The sequence below is a fragment of the Engystomops pustulosus genome, chromosome 8 (genome assembly GCF_040894005.1).
Source record: "Engystomops pustulosus chromosome 8, aEngPut4.maternal, whole genome shotgun sequence".
NCBI classification, from domain to species: domain Eukaryota; kingdom Metazoa; phylum Chordata; class Amphibia; order Anura; family Leptodactylidae; genus Engystomops; species Engystomops pustulosus.
Window position 1 is genome coordinate 113,103,988 of NC_092418.1, and position 14,664 is coordinate 113,118,651.

Consider the following 14,664-nt stretch of genomic DNA (forward strand, 5'->3'; position numbering starts at 1 on the left):
TTTTGACAGGTTTTACCAATTATCTTAATTAAAATTGGTTAAAAACGCATGCTTTTTTTGACGGACTTCTTAAAAAACGGGCCAAAAACGGGTTCAAAACGCCATGTGTGTTACAGGCCTGAAGAGACGGGGCATGGATGGGTAAAAGAGCAGTCATGTAGGACACCTTTACATGATTACTGGGAACTAGAGATAAGCGGACCTGTAGTTTTAGTTGGGGTTCAGCCGTGCGACCGGGACATATTGACGGCTGAATAGCTAATGCGGCACATTGACGCCTCTTGTCGTGGCTATAATTGGCGAGGGGGTGTCCAATCATGGCCTTGGCTAGAAGGGGCATCAATTTGCTTTTTGAACACCATTATGTCTGGATTGTGCGGCTGAACATGAACTAAATCTATGGGTCCGCTCATCTCTACTGGGGGCCTTTTGGCTCAGGCACCTGTACATAGTAGGAAGGTGCCTGAAATAAGGTGTCTGGGATGCTGGAGACTGACTAGGCTGAATTCTCTGCAGGGGTGCTCCATTATCTGTCTTGTATATCTATATCACGCATCTATGTATTTCTAATTAACTATTTCCTTTCTATCTAGTCTAAAGCAAAGCCCTTCATTTCGATGAACTACAATTCCCAGAATGCAGTGATGCCTCGCCACAGCCGAACCTCGCCCGTGGCATGCTGGGAGCTGTAGTTTTCACGCAGCGTGAGGGCTCTATACTTTAGGCTCCGCCCTCTGTCATACGTCACTTCCCCCTGAGGCGCGCGAAGTTTGAATGACGTCACTTGACTGATACTCTGACGTCGCCGCTGGTGAGTGGAATCCTGTCACTGGAAATAACAGGCGGTGATAGGGTGACGTCACTGCAGTGATGCTAATGATGATGTAATTAGGCGCTGAAAACGGGCAGCAGGGCGCCATGTGTGAGGGGAGACCAGAGATGACCGGAGGGGAGGGAATAGCTCCGTCCATGCTGGGAGTTGTAGTTGTGTAGACGCTGGAGAGTGACAGGTTGCAGAGAGGTGCATAAGGGGTTCATATGCAGTGAGTGGGGAGGGGTCAGGAGGTGGGGGCGTAAGTGAACTGGGGGGGGGGTGTCAGGAGGTGGGGGCGTAAGTGGACTGGGGGGGGGGGTCAGGAGGTGGGGGCGTAAGTGGACTGGGGGGGGGGTCAGGAGGTGGGGCGTAAGTGGACTGGGGAGGGGTCAGGAGGTGAGGGCGTAAGTGGACTGGGGGGGGGGTCAGGAGGTGGGGGCGTAAGTGGACTGGGGGGGGTTCAGGAGGTGGGGGCGTAAGTGGACTGGGGGGGGTTCAGGAGGTGGGGGCGTAAGTGGACTGGGGGGGTCAGGAGGTGGGGGCGTAAGTGGACTGGGGGGGGGTGTCAGGAGGTGGGGGCGTAAGTGGACTGGGGGGGGGGTGTCAGGAGGTGGGGCGTAAGTGGACTGGGGGGGGGTGTCAGGAGGTGGGTCGTAAGTGGACTGGGGGGGGGGTGTCAGGAGGTGGGTCGTAAGTGGACTGGGGGGGGGGTGTCAGGAGGTGGGTTGTAAGTGGACTGGGGGGGGGGTGTCAGGAGGTGGGGCGTAAGTGGACTGGGGGGGGGTGTCAGGAGGTGGGTCGTAAGTGGACTGGGGGGGGGGTGTCAGGAGGTGGGTCGTAAGTGGACTGGGGGGGGGGTGTCAGGAGGTGGGTCGTAAGTGGACTGGGGGGGGGGGTCAGGAGGTGGGGGCGTAAGTGGACTGGGGGGGGGGTCAGGAGGTGGGGGCGTAAGTGGACTGGGGGGGGTTCAGGAGGTGGGGGCGTAAGTGGACTGGGGGGGGTCAGGAGGTGGGGGCGTAAGTGGACTGGGGGGGGGGTGTCAGGAGGTGGGGGCGTAAGTGGACTGGGGGGGGGGTGTCAGGAGGTGGGGGCGTAAGTGGACTGGGGGGGGGGGTCAGGAGGTGGGGGCGTAAGTGGACTGGGGGGGGGGGTCAGGAGGTGGGGCGTAAGTGGACTGGGGGGGGGGTCAGGTGGTGGGTCGTAAGTGGACTGGGGGGGGGGGTCAGGAGGTGGGGGCGTAAGTGGACTGGGGGGGGGGGGTCAGGAGGTGGGGCGTAAGTGGACTGGGGGGGGGGGGTCAGGAGGTGGGGGCGTAAGTGGACTGGGGGGGGTCAGGAGGTGGGGGCGTAAGTGGACTGGGGGGGGGTCAGGAGGTGGGTCGTAAGTGGACTGGGGGGGGGGTCAGGTGGTGGGTCGTAAGTGGACTGGGGGGGGGGGGTCAGGAGGTGGGGGCGTAAGTGGACTGGGGGGGGTCAGGAGGTGGGGGCGTAAGTGGACTGGGGGGGGGTCAGGAGGTGGGTCGTAAGTGGACTGGGGGGGGGTCAGGAGGTGGGTCGTAAGTGGACTGGGGGGGTCAGGAGGTGGGTCGTAAGTGGACTGGGGGGGGTCAGGAGGTGGGGGCGTAAGTGGACTGGGGGGGGGGTCAGGAGGTGGGTCGTAAGTGGACTGGGGGGGGTCAGGAGGTGGGGGCGTAAGTGGACTGGGGGGGGGTCAGGAGGTGGGTCGTAAGTGGACTGGGGGGGTCAGGAGGTGGGGTCGTAAGTGGACTGGGGGGTCAGGAGGTGGGGGCGTAAGTGGACTGGGGGGGGTCAGGAGGTGGGGGCGTAAGTGGACTGGGGGGGGTCAGGAGGTGGGTCGTAAGTGGACGGGGGGGGTCAGGAGGTGGGTCGTAAGTGGACTGGGGGGGGGGGTCAGGAGGTGGGTCGTAAGTGGACTGGGGGGGGGGGGTCTGGAGGTGGGGGCCTAAGTGGATGGTGTCAGGAAGTGGAAGGTATGTGGACTGGGGGGTCAGGACAGTGAGATTGTCACAAGGAAAGGGAACACCTACCACCCCTTCCATAGCCCTCACTCCAATGTTTGTCTTGCTGACCCCATGTTGGAGCCTTGTTCTCTTATAAAATTTAAAATATCTCAATTAATGCCGTTAAAAAAAAAAAAAAAAAAAAGAAGAGCAGATCCTGCCAGAGGGGGCACACTCCAGTATGTCACTGTGCTTGGTGTACGATCTTTCATCCTGGTGGTAGACGTCCTTTAAGGGGGCAGAAGGTATAATGAAAAAAACGAAATTAATGGGGAAAAAATGCAAGTCTGACAAAACCTATTGAATACAATGGGTTAAAGTGCAATGCAAGTTCTGCTTGTCGTAGACCTGCGCAGATCTCAGGTGGGAAAAACATGTTTTGAACCTTTCTTCCTGTTGGGAGTTGTCACGTTGGTTTTTGTTATCTATTTGTATACATTTGGGCTCGTCTCTCGTACACCAGCTCTAGGGTCACTTGTATACAGCAGGTGTTTTGGTGTCTACTTGCTGTCAGTGAATGGAATTTTTTTTACCATCTTCTCCATTCATTGATTTTTATGTTCCTGATAATTTGTACCCATCGTAACCTTTGACCTGTGTGTGGGGGAGGGCTGGTGTTCTGTAACAGATTGTGTTGTCACATTGTATGCCTTGTGCTGTTCTTCATCATCTGATCACCGTCTGTACACGTTACCTTCACACTTGGCTCATCCTCCGCTATCTGACAGCAGTAGGCGGGAGCGCGGATCTATCTGAAGTGGCAGGTTTCCAGTTTCAGTATATTGTCTCCTCCATATCCTGTGGATGCCATCATGATATTTGTCATTAAAAACTCAAAACCACAGGGGAAGTGGAAAAGAGCAATCTACACGGAGGACAAGAAGTCTTCTATCCCAGCAGCAAGACATGCATGTTATACATGAACTGCAGCAAATAATATTAAACAACAATGTACAAATACTGTCATGTATGTACAGTGACTGCACCAGCAGAATAGTGAGCGCAGCTCTGGGGTATAATACAGGATGTAACTCGGGGTCAGTACAGGATAAGTAATGTCATGTATGTACACAGTGACTGCACCAGCAGCAGAATAGTGAGTGCGGCTCTGGAGTATAATACAGGATGTAACTCAGGATTAGTACAGGATAAGTAATGTCATGTATGTACACAGTGACTGCACCAGCAGCAGAATAGTGAGTGCAGCTCTGGAGTATAATACAGGATGTAACTCAGGATCAGTACAGGATAAGTAATGTCATGTATGTACACAGTGACTGCACCAGCAGCAGAATAGTGAGTGCAGCTCTGGGGTATAATACAGGATGTAACTCAGGATCAGTACAGGATAAGTAATGTCATGTATGTACAGTGACCTCACCAGCAGCAGAATAGTGAGTGCAGATCTGGGGTATAATACAGGATGTAACTCAGGATCAGTACAGGATAAGTAATGTCATGTATGTACACAGTGACTGCACCAGCAGCAGAATAGTGAGCGCTGCTCTGGGGTATAATACAGGATGTAACTCAGGATCAGTACAGGATAAGTAATGTCATGTATGTACACAGTGACTGCACCAGCAGCAGAATAGTGAGCGCAGCTCTGGGGTATAATACAGGATGTAACTCAGGATCAGTACAGGATAAGTAATGTCATGTATGTACACAGTGACTGCACCAACAGAATAGTGAGTGCAGCTCTGGGGTATAATACAGGATGTAACTCAGGATCAGTACAGGATAAGTAATGTCATGTATGTACACAGTGACTGCACCAGCAGCAGAATAGTGAGCGCAGCTCTGGGGTATAATACAGGATGTAACTCCGGATCAGTACAGGATAAGTAATGTCATGTATGTACACAGTGACTGCACCAACAGAATAGTGAGTGCAGCTCTGGGGTATAATACAGGATGTAACTCAGGATCAGTACAGGATAAGTAATGTCATGTATGTACACAGTGACTGCACCAGCAGCAGAATAGTGAGCGCAGCTCTGGGGTATAATACAGGATGTAACTCAGGATCAGTACAGGATAAGTAATGTCATGTATGTACACAGTGACTGCACCAGCAGCAGAATAGTGAGTGCAGCTCTGGGGTATAATACAGGATGTAACTCAGGATCAGTACAGGATAAGTAATGTCATGTATGTACACAGTGACTGCACCAGCAGCAGAATAGTGAGTGCAGCTCTGGGGTATAATACAGGATGTAACTCAGGATCAGTACAGGATAAGTAATGTCATGTATGTACACAGTGACTGCACCAGCAGCAGAATAGTGAGTGCAGCTCTGGGGAATAATACAGGATGTAACTCAGGATCAGTACAGGATAAGTAATGTCATGTATGTACACAGTGACTGCACCAGCAGCAGAATATTTAGTGCAGCTCTGGGGTATAATACAGGATGTAACTCAGGATCAGTACAGGATAAGTAATGTCATGTATGTACACAGTGACTGCACCAGCAGCAGAATAGTGAGTGCAGCTCTGGGGTATAATACAGGATGTAACTCAGGATCAGTACAGGATAAGTAATGTCATGTATGTACACAGTGACTACACCAGCAGCAGAATAGTGAGTGCAGCTCTGGGGTATAATACAGGATGTAACTCAGGATCAGTACAGGATAAGTAATGTCATGTATGTACACAGTGACTGCACCAGCAGCAGAATAGTGAGTGCAGCTCTGGGGTATAATACAGGATGTAACTCAGGATCAGTACAGGATAAGTAATGTCATGTATGTACACAGTGACTGCACCAGCAGCAGAATAGTGAGTGCAGCTCGAGTATAATAGAGGATGTAACTCGGGGTCAGTACAGGGAGGATAAGTAGAGTTTTTCTTGTAGCTGAGAGCTTGATGTAGCTGTTAATGTGCTCTTCCATTTTCTCCTCTGATCTGACAGGGGGTACATTGGTGCGGAGCTGTTAGTCCAGGCCCCCGCTGATCGCTGGATAGACTGGGCAGAGCTATAAACATCCCTGATGCACAGCAATTTCTGAACTAAAAGCTTAAGTGACAGCGTCACTTCGTTGACATTTTCCAATCTATTCGATACATTTTTAGTGTCATATTTATTTCTAAATCAAGCGCAGCCTGGTGAGCGCTAATCCGGCTCCAGCGTCTCCTTTACAGATCTGTTGAGTAACGTTCTTACTGTCAGGATTTCATGACCATGGACTGATTTCTACATGTAGGCACTGACAGAACCAAGACAGAGGAGGCTCTGCCGGACCTTAGATATTAACACCAGTCCTGCCCACGCACTGGTCACTCCGGCACCGCACGGGTTAAAGCAATCACTAACTTAAATGTCATTTTCTAGCCGTCATCATCATCTTTCAGCGAGATGTAAATGGAATAGATCCACTCAGGTTGGATGGGGAGGTTTAATGAAGTATTTTTAGCGCTCGATGCGGGAGGACGGGTCCCCATTACACTCCAGCGGGGGTTAGGAGCTATTAAATGTGTCTTTCTACTTATGATAATGAGCAGCGGCTGATTATAATGTCCATTTTAGAATTCATCTTCCAATTCCTCCTTGACTTTCGTTTGGGGAGAGAATTGAGGGGGGGGGGGGGGGGGTGAAAGATAGATTCATCTTTCACAAAACAATCCCTCAAGAGGCCAATTTATTTTTCTCGAGCGGAAATATATTCACGTGAAAAGTTGTGAATAGAAAGTAGTGTGAACGCTGCGATTTGGCAGAGCTATTTTTGAATGGATTTACACAGGAGAGAAAACCAATTGAAATTGCCTAATGTCAAAGTCGTCCCATCGGCCCCCACCTGTTGTCGCGCGGGCCGCTCTGCCCTGTCACTTGTTGTTTGGCTTCTACGTGACGTGCGCGCTGTTCTTATGGAGAAATGAGCAGAGTTCTTTAAAGTGTAACTAAGTTTTTAGTAAATGTATCAGTTGGGGAGAAACCCTGTATCTTTTCAGTACATACAATGTTTCTTCTCTGCAGGTTCCATCTATAAATCCCAGTTGTCTCTGAGCTGGTGGCCGGAGACGAGCTGCTATGATGTCTCCCATACACTGCACACAGAATGACAGAATGTAGAGTAGAATCTGCTCTGTAACCATTTTTGGGCTTCTACCTATACGTGTGTTTTTTGAAGCAGGAGTAGGATCCAACAGGGCATTATAGAGAAACTTTGACTTGCACTTATGTGAGCAAAATACTTGGGGTTATAGAGTAGAAAATCTGCAATTATCTTTAGAAGTCTAAGGTCACATTGACACTGACGTATGCCTGCACAGCTACCGCCGGGTGGGAATACGTCTGGCACCATGGAGAGGAGGAGGGGTGACCCATGGTGCACGGCCTGAAACACGGTGAAAGATAGAACGTGTCCTCTCTTTTTCCTGTGTGCGGAGCAGTGCGGTACCGTATCGCTCCATGCAGCCATTGCCGGTCTATGGGGGGAGCGTATGTACGGCCTCAAACTTGCAGCCGTATATACGTCCCCCCTACGTTCGTGTGAATGCGGCATTAGTTTGTGTCTGTTTCTATTTTTCGCACAGAAGCATCAACAAAAATGTAAACAAAAAATTCTAATCGCTTGCCTTTCCGTAGAATGCGCAGGAATATAATTGTGCCGAAATGCTTGGCACACTGCACATGTGCAGAACCGGTTGTAGTGATGTGGGGCTGTGACAAGGGGTGTGCAGAGAGTGGATATTACCTGTCAGAGCGACCGTGAGGAGACGGGGAGCCTGACTGCATCCTACAGCTCTACTGGACTGGATCTAGGAAGAAAAGGAAGGGCAAGAAAAGCATTAGAGCCACACTGGCATCATTACACATTTACAGTTACGTCTAAGTTCAGTACCTTACAAGTGCCAGTAATTGTGTAATGATGCCAGTGGGGGTTGTAGGTGACAGGTTCCCTTTTAAAGGAAATTTATCATCCAAATCCATCTTGGTAAATCAGGGACATTACTCATAGATCCGGGCACCGGGACTGTGGTATCTTCTTACATGTGTTTTCCATGGCCTCCTTTCTTCTAAAATCAACTTTTATAATTATGCTAATTAGTCTGAAGAGCTTTGCGGGGCGTTACCAGAGCCCCTTTGGTTATCAGGTTTCACATGTTGCCCCCCTCCTTCTCTTTCAGCACCTCCCCCCTCCCACTGTGTGACATTACAGCAGGCAGTGGTCCTGCACTGTATAACAGCCTGTAAAACTACAACAGGGAAGGGCTGATTTTGGAAGTAAGGAGGCCATGGATAACAAAAATAATAAGATTACTAAAGTCCCGGTGCCTGGATCATTGAGTAATGTCCCTGGTTTACCATGTTTGGTTTTGATGGCAGACAAGTTCTTAGACGTCTCTGTAAATGGAAAAATAATATCAATGTGTAAAATACATAGGACTGCATTCTTCAAAAGTTAAGGGGGTTCTTTTTCTTTTTGCTCCTGATCTTAGGGTTTGGGGTGTTTTGCAGCCATTGTAATAGAACTTCCCATTTTGCCTTGGACGACCTTCTCCTATCATTACCCAATGTATAAATAGGTTTTTTTAGGTTAAAAATATAGTAAAGTAAAAGGTGATGTGTTTGGGATTTTACTTTCTTAGTTTTTTTCGTCTTCCCTTTTTGGATGAAGCTGCGCTTAGATGTAAGGTTCTGTCTCCTGGGGTGCGTCATGGGATTATTTTGGGATATTGAGGACTATCGGCGTTCATGTGTATTAGTCAGAGCAGCTGTTCGCTGTGTTTTTGTTGTTTTATGTAGATGGCGGTGTTATTTCCACTTAGACATTGATTTCTAAGTGATCTGATCCAAAGAAACGGGCAATGAGCCGCCTTATGATGAGTCAGGACTTGGGGGGGGGGGGGGGGGGGAGATTATCACTCTATATATGATGATAATAAGAATAAGACTTCATATTGCAGCAAAGTATGAAGCTATTCCTAGTACAGGTGGTCCCCTACTTAAGAACACCCGACTTACAGATGACCCCTAGATGCAAACGGACCTCTGGTAATTGGTAATTTACTGTTCTTTAGACTACAATAAACCGTTATAACAGTTCTCCGAGGAGTCTGTAATGAAGCTTTATTGTTATTCCTGGTTCTTACGACAACATTTTTTTAAAATCCAATTGTCACAGAGACCAAAAAAATTCTGGCTGTGCTTACAGTTATAAAATATACAGTTCCGACTTACATACACATTCAACTTAAGAACAATCCTACGGAACCTATTTTGTACATACTGCCTGCACTAGGGTTTCCTTTCACTGTCAGCAAGCACAGATCTTGCAGGGGTGGAAAATTTGCAGAATTTCATAATAGGGTGATTAACAGGATCAGGAAAACATGGCTGTATTTTAGTGACCTCGGCTGTCCATAGGTTGTGTCTAGTATTGTAGCTCCGATCCATTTAATGGGGTTCTACCAAGTTAGATTTTTATCAATTGTTAAAGATCTGATCCGTTAACTATGAGAGCATCTGAAATTTAAGAGCATGGTGTCCAGCTGTGTCTGGTACACACAGAGACCGAGGCTGGGGGTACTGGAGATTAGAGATATGACAATGTTTGCTACCGAGCGGCCAATTTGGTAAATTATGCAACTAGCCACGGCAAGGGGGTCAGTTGGCGGATTGTCTGTTTAGCTGCCGATATGCCCGGTCTCGCGAGCCGAACCAGAATTAAAACGTTGTGCCAAATTCTGACACTCACAAAATATTGAATGGAGCGGCAGGACACATCCTCACTTTACTGATCTACTCCTTAGTGAGAACGGCATCCCTGTTCTTGTGATCAGTGGAAATTCGGTAGAAGCCTTTTAAACAGATTTATGCCCTAATAGAAAACGGAGGCGCTAATTGTCTGATTGCAGGGATCTGACTCCCTGAAACTTGAACATACAGCTGAACAAGTGGACAGAAAGTCCTGTATTGCAGAGGACTTCTGAGATCTGCACATGCAGGCAGCGGGGCACGGAGCGGGGATGGAGGGAGCGGGGCACGGAGCGGCCGTGGTGGGAGCGGGGTACGGAGCTGGGATGGAGGGAGCGGGGCACGGAGCGGCCGTGGTGTTAGCGGGGCACGGAGCGGCCGTGGTGTTAGCGGGGCACGGAGCGGCCGTGGTGGGAGCGGGGTACGGAGCGGGGATGGAGGGAGCGGGGCACGGAGCGGCCGTGGTGGGAGCGGGGTACGGAGCGGGGATGGAGGGAGCGGGGCACGGAGCGGCCGTGGTGTTAGCGGGGCACGGAGCGGCCGTGGTGTTAGCGGGGCACGGAGCGGCCGTGGTGGGAGCGGGGTACGGAGCGGGGATGGAGGGAGCGGGGCACGGAGCGGCCGTGGTGGGAGCGGGGTACGGAGCGGGGATGGAGGGAGCGGGGCACGGAGCGGCCGCGGTGGGAGCGGGGCACGGAGCGGCCGTGGAGGGAGCGGGGCACAGAGGGCACATATGCCTTACTGGACCCAGCATAGAATTCATTCATGTGCCAGAGTCCTTCACTAAAATTACTAAAATGCCATAACCTGTAAATCCAATGTATGCACAATGTACTAATCTTAATAAATTCTCCCAATGTTCTCCCCTATCCATAAGCTTCAACCCATTGCATCATTTTTTATGGGAAATGGGTTCACGATCATAGGGGGGGGGGGGGGGGGGGTGTCGCATGAGTCTGACCCCCAACAATGTGATTTCTAGAATCCTTGGACTATCCTGTAGAGAGAATGGTGTCAGCTGCAATTCCATACACAACCTGTGGTGGTGCTATTTTCGGGAACAAAGCTGATTTTTTTTTTTTTTTTCCTAATACCTACCAAATGTTTTTTTACTATGTGAAAATGAAATAATTTAAGACTCTCTTTTGTTCCTTTCTCTTTGATATCAGGTGAATAATGGCAAAGTCCAGAGCAAAAGAGAAGGAAACGGCGCAGGATGTCGCTGATAAATTATCGTGTCTTCCCGAAAAACTACGAGAGAGACTCCTGCCTTTTCAGAGGGAAGGAGTCCTGTTTGCACTGCAGAGGCAGGGAAGGTAAGACCAGATTCATACCCTGGATTTATGTGATGTTTGGGATGTCACAGCCGTACTCTCCTGGTAGCCGTAGTCTCCTGGCATTGGGATGATTGGGTTGCCTTTACATTAGGAGCCTCAGAGAAGTGATCAAATACAGCAAACAGTGCTGTGCTATGTTATGTAGTGAGATCCCATCACGTTACCTACATTCACAAGACCGTAGCTTGCACTTTACATAAGTTCCCCATAGACCGCAATGGCCACACGGAGCAACACGGTGCCGCTCACGGGGAAAAGATAGAATTGCGGAATACGCTATGGATCGCTATGGAGAGGGGAGGGGTCACCCCTCCTCCTCTGCATCGCGGCTGACGTGCGCCCGTCCTGCTGTAGCTGCGCGGGAATACGGCTTATCACTGCTCTGGTGTCCGATCAATGTGCAGTTTTTCAACCTCTTGGTATAGATGATGTTTCCTTTCATTGACAGCAGTCAGAGATCTACCCTGTAGTTTTGGTACTGGAAAAATTTTGGTAATTTTTTTTTTTCTTTTTAACCAACCTAAAGCTTTTTTGTTTTAGGATGGGAGATAATGTAATCTGGGTTTCTTTGTGGTCTTTGACTTGGCGTTTTGAAATTTTAACATCTTTGTGTCTACAAAATGTTCCAGCGCTCTTGAAGGATGATACAAAAGTGATGCAGCTTTACACATCTCTTAACGTTTTTGTGCGTTTTTTTTTTTTAGCTTTTTATGTCGATTTGCTGTAAAGTTTTGCATGTTCATTCTCCTACACTTTTGTGCCAATGTTTACCATCTGCAAAAAAAATTGAAAGCAGATTAAAGGGATGGGAGTATAAGACTACATAGGGTTCATTTGTTGTCTGTAGCCATGGTGACATATTGGTCTTCAAAAAAGCTGTATATGCAAGATAGAAAATTTAGCTGTATATGCAAAATTTCTTTTGTCCTTCTCTCTGTGAATGCTCACTCACCACATCGCCTCTTGCTGGTACTACTGGTGCACCAGAGTGATTAGACTTGCGGTGATCGAGCTATAACATCTGACTATATTCTTTGTTATACTAGAAGTAGATATATATGTCCGTACTTATTTAACAGTTTTTCATTAAGCGCCAAACCTTTTTCCGTTTTCCAACAGAAAACAATACACTTAAAAAAAGGAAAAAAAAATTATGTAAAATAAAAATAGACTAAAAAACGAAAATACAATCACAATGCAACATAATACAGAAATATAACTCCTGATCCTCCACCCCGAGCTAAGAAAAGCAGCATTTTGTCACATAATTCACCCAAACCATTCAGATATCCAAACTATTGTAGTTTGCTAGAATATCCAGGCCTAGTGAGATTCATACTAAAAGGTAACCCTAGGCCCAATTACAGACACTGCAATGTAGACTCTTAGATTCTTATAGACTCGTGATATTGGGGCAGATTTACTTACCTAGTCCATTCGCAATCCAGCGGCGCGTTCTCTGCGCTGGATTCGGGTCTGGCCGGGATTTATTAAGGCAGATCCTCCGCCGTCCACCAGGTGTCGCTGCTGCACTGAAGAGCATCGGAACGCACTGGAATACACCGAGCCGGGCTGAGTGAAGGTAAGTGCAATTTTCGCGACACATTATTATTATTATTTTTTTAAATGCGGTGGTTTTTCCGAATCCATCGGGTTTTCGTTTGGCCAGGCCCCCCGGTTTCCGTTGCGTGCATGCCGGCGCCGATGCGACACAATCCGATCGCGTGCGCCAAAAACCCAGGGCAATTCAGGGAAAATCGGCGCAAATTGGAAATATTCGGGTAACACGTCGGGAAAACGCGAATCGGGCCCTTAGTAAATGACCCCCATTGTGTCCCTTAGAAGGGCTCCAGGCAGCAGCCAAGGATTGGACATCCGACTCCCCCAGATAGAATCAAACTTTTCAATGTTTTTTATAAAGCGCCCGGTCCAGTCGTATATATTGTTACTTAATTGAGTCTATAATTTGGTAATGGTGGGGATAGTCGGTCAGATCCAATGTCATGCTATAAACTTGCTCGATACGGAATGTGCACAACAATGATCAACATTGGAACTTCATCACACGGGTCCCCAAGAAATCCAAACAAACAAGCAATAGGAGAAGGCCGTAAGGTGCTAATACCTTCTAATTAAGACCCAGTTTAATGCATCCCCAAAAAATATGCATAAGGTCAGCATATGCCACATTATGTGCAGAATCTTGATGAACCAACAGTACATTTGAGTATCTTGGGCCTCTGATAGAGATAGTTGTAGGGTTATTCTCCTCTCGTCTGGGCAGTCACATTCAGTTTGATTATTCTGCCATATATAAACATTTCTCCAATTAGATGTTATTAAAAATACTAATAAAAAATATTACTTGTATGAAGATAATTTCCCATAAATGTAGTCATATGGTCCTTAGAAACAAGACTGTGTCCTTGGATATGACCACCTCCGCTGGAGGGATTGCACAAAGAAACAAAATGTTTTTATATATGAAATATCCGGGAGTTACTACATATCGCACGGCCGTCCTGTGTTAATGAACGTTGTATCCAGGTGCTCAGACTCAATAGCGCATGTCTGGCCACCGCTGCCAGAGTGTGGGGTGGTCGTATCCGAGAAAGCCATCTCGTTTCTAAGGGACGACATGGCAACATTTATGAGAAATTATCTTCACACAGGAACATTTTTTCATAACATCCAATTGAAGAAATGTTTAAATATGGCAAATAAATTTAATTTAACGTAAATTCCTAGATGGGATCACCCCTTTAAAGGAAACCTACCACTTGAAGTGGCGGGTATAAGAGGGAACTACCGAGCACCAGCTCAGGGTGAGATCAGGGTGAGCCGGTGCTGGAGCTTATTTTTGTTAGTGTTTTAAACCGCAGTATCGCGGTTTAAAACACTTTTTAAACTTTATGGCCGAAGCTGCTTCAGCGCAGGGAGGTACACGCTCGGCGCACCATGCGCTCCTTCACTTCCTATGTAGCCGTGTGCACTTCAAGTGGTAGGTTTCCTTTAAGGAGCCATTTCCAGAATGAAGCTCCACCGTTGGATGTGGGAACCCAGTGTTATCATTTCCCATCTGGATTTCGGACTGGAACATCTGCTGGAACATCAGCAGCAGAAATTGGTATAACACGAAGATCACTCCCTGAGTACCCCAAAATATTCAAATAATCCTATCAAAGAAAATGGTTCCAATTCCCTCACTTCCCCTCTACACTATGTAGCCCTTCCACATCATCACTGGAGATATTGATGGGAGCAGTGGGGAATAGAGGTCGCATTAACGCTTGTACAAGTGTCACTATGATTACCCCTTATGCTTATTAGCCCAATTTTATAAGTTGATTTTAGAATGGAGGAGGCCATGGAGAAGAAATATAACAAGATACCACAGTGCCGGTGCCTGGATCTTTGAGTAATGTCCCTGGTTTATCATGTTTGATGTTAGATTTCCTTTAACTGTAACAACCTGCATACATATGGACGTAGCCATGGCAACACACAAAACCATGAAAAAAATAAAAAAGTTTTATCCTCTCCCCCCCCCCCCCCCCATTCTGCTTTTTTTTTTTTTAATGGTTGGGTTTTGTACTTCTGTGCTATCCGCCTCAGTTCTTCCCCCGATTGTTATATAGGAGAGAGACTTGTCTCAGAATCTTGCCCGTGGAGCTGACACAGTGATTCTAGAAGAGATTCTGGTTCCCCTCGGCTGCTCTTCATCTTTATTCATTCCCTCGGCTTTCTAAGAACAGCCCATTGTGGATCTGTTTCCCCTCCTGGTAA

General features: G+C 47.9%; 1 protein-coding gene and 1 long non-coding RNA gene across 5 annotated transcripts in view; one reads left to right on the forward strand and one right to left on the reverse strand.

The window, feature by feature from the left end:
* Positions 1 to 656: 656 nt before the first annotated feature.
* The window catches only part of ZRANB3 (zinc finger RANBP2-type containing 3), a 184,215-nt gene continuing 170,207 nt past the window's right edge, over positions 657 to 14,664 (forward strand). The window contains exons 1-2 of one of the 4 annotated variants that reach the window (XM_072122262.1): positions 657 to 811; positions 10,711 to 10,857. In XM_072122262.1, the coding sequence (XP_071978363.1) occupies positions 10,718 to 10,857 (140 nt within the window). In that variant the 5' untranslated portion in view covers positions 657 to 811; positions 10,711 to 10,717. Of the gene's footprint in view, positions 1,022 to 3,100; positions 3,198 to 10,710; positions 10,858 to 14,664 lie in introns of those variants that run through there. The other 3 variants (XM_072122263.1, XM_072122264.1, XM_072122265.1) reach the window with 3 other exon arrangements.
* Positions 11,440 to 14,664, reverse strand: part of LOC140075878 (uncharacterized) — a 46,184-nt gene continuing 42,959 nt past the window's right edge. The window contains exon 3 of the long non-coding RNA XR_011849477.1: positions 11,440 to 11,652. This is a non-coding gene — a long non-coding RNA (uncharacterized lncRNA). The remainder of the gene's footprint in view (positions 11,653 to 14,664) is intronic.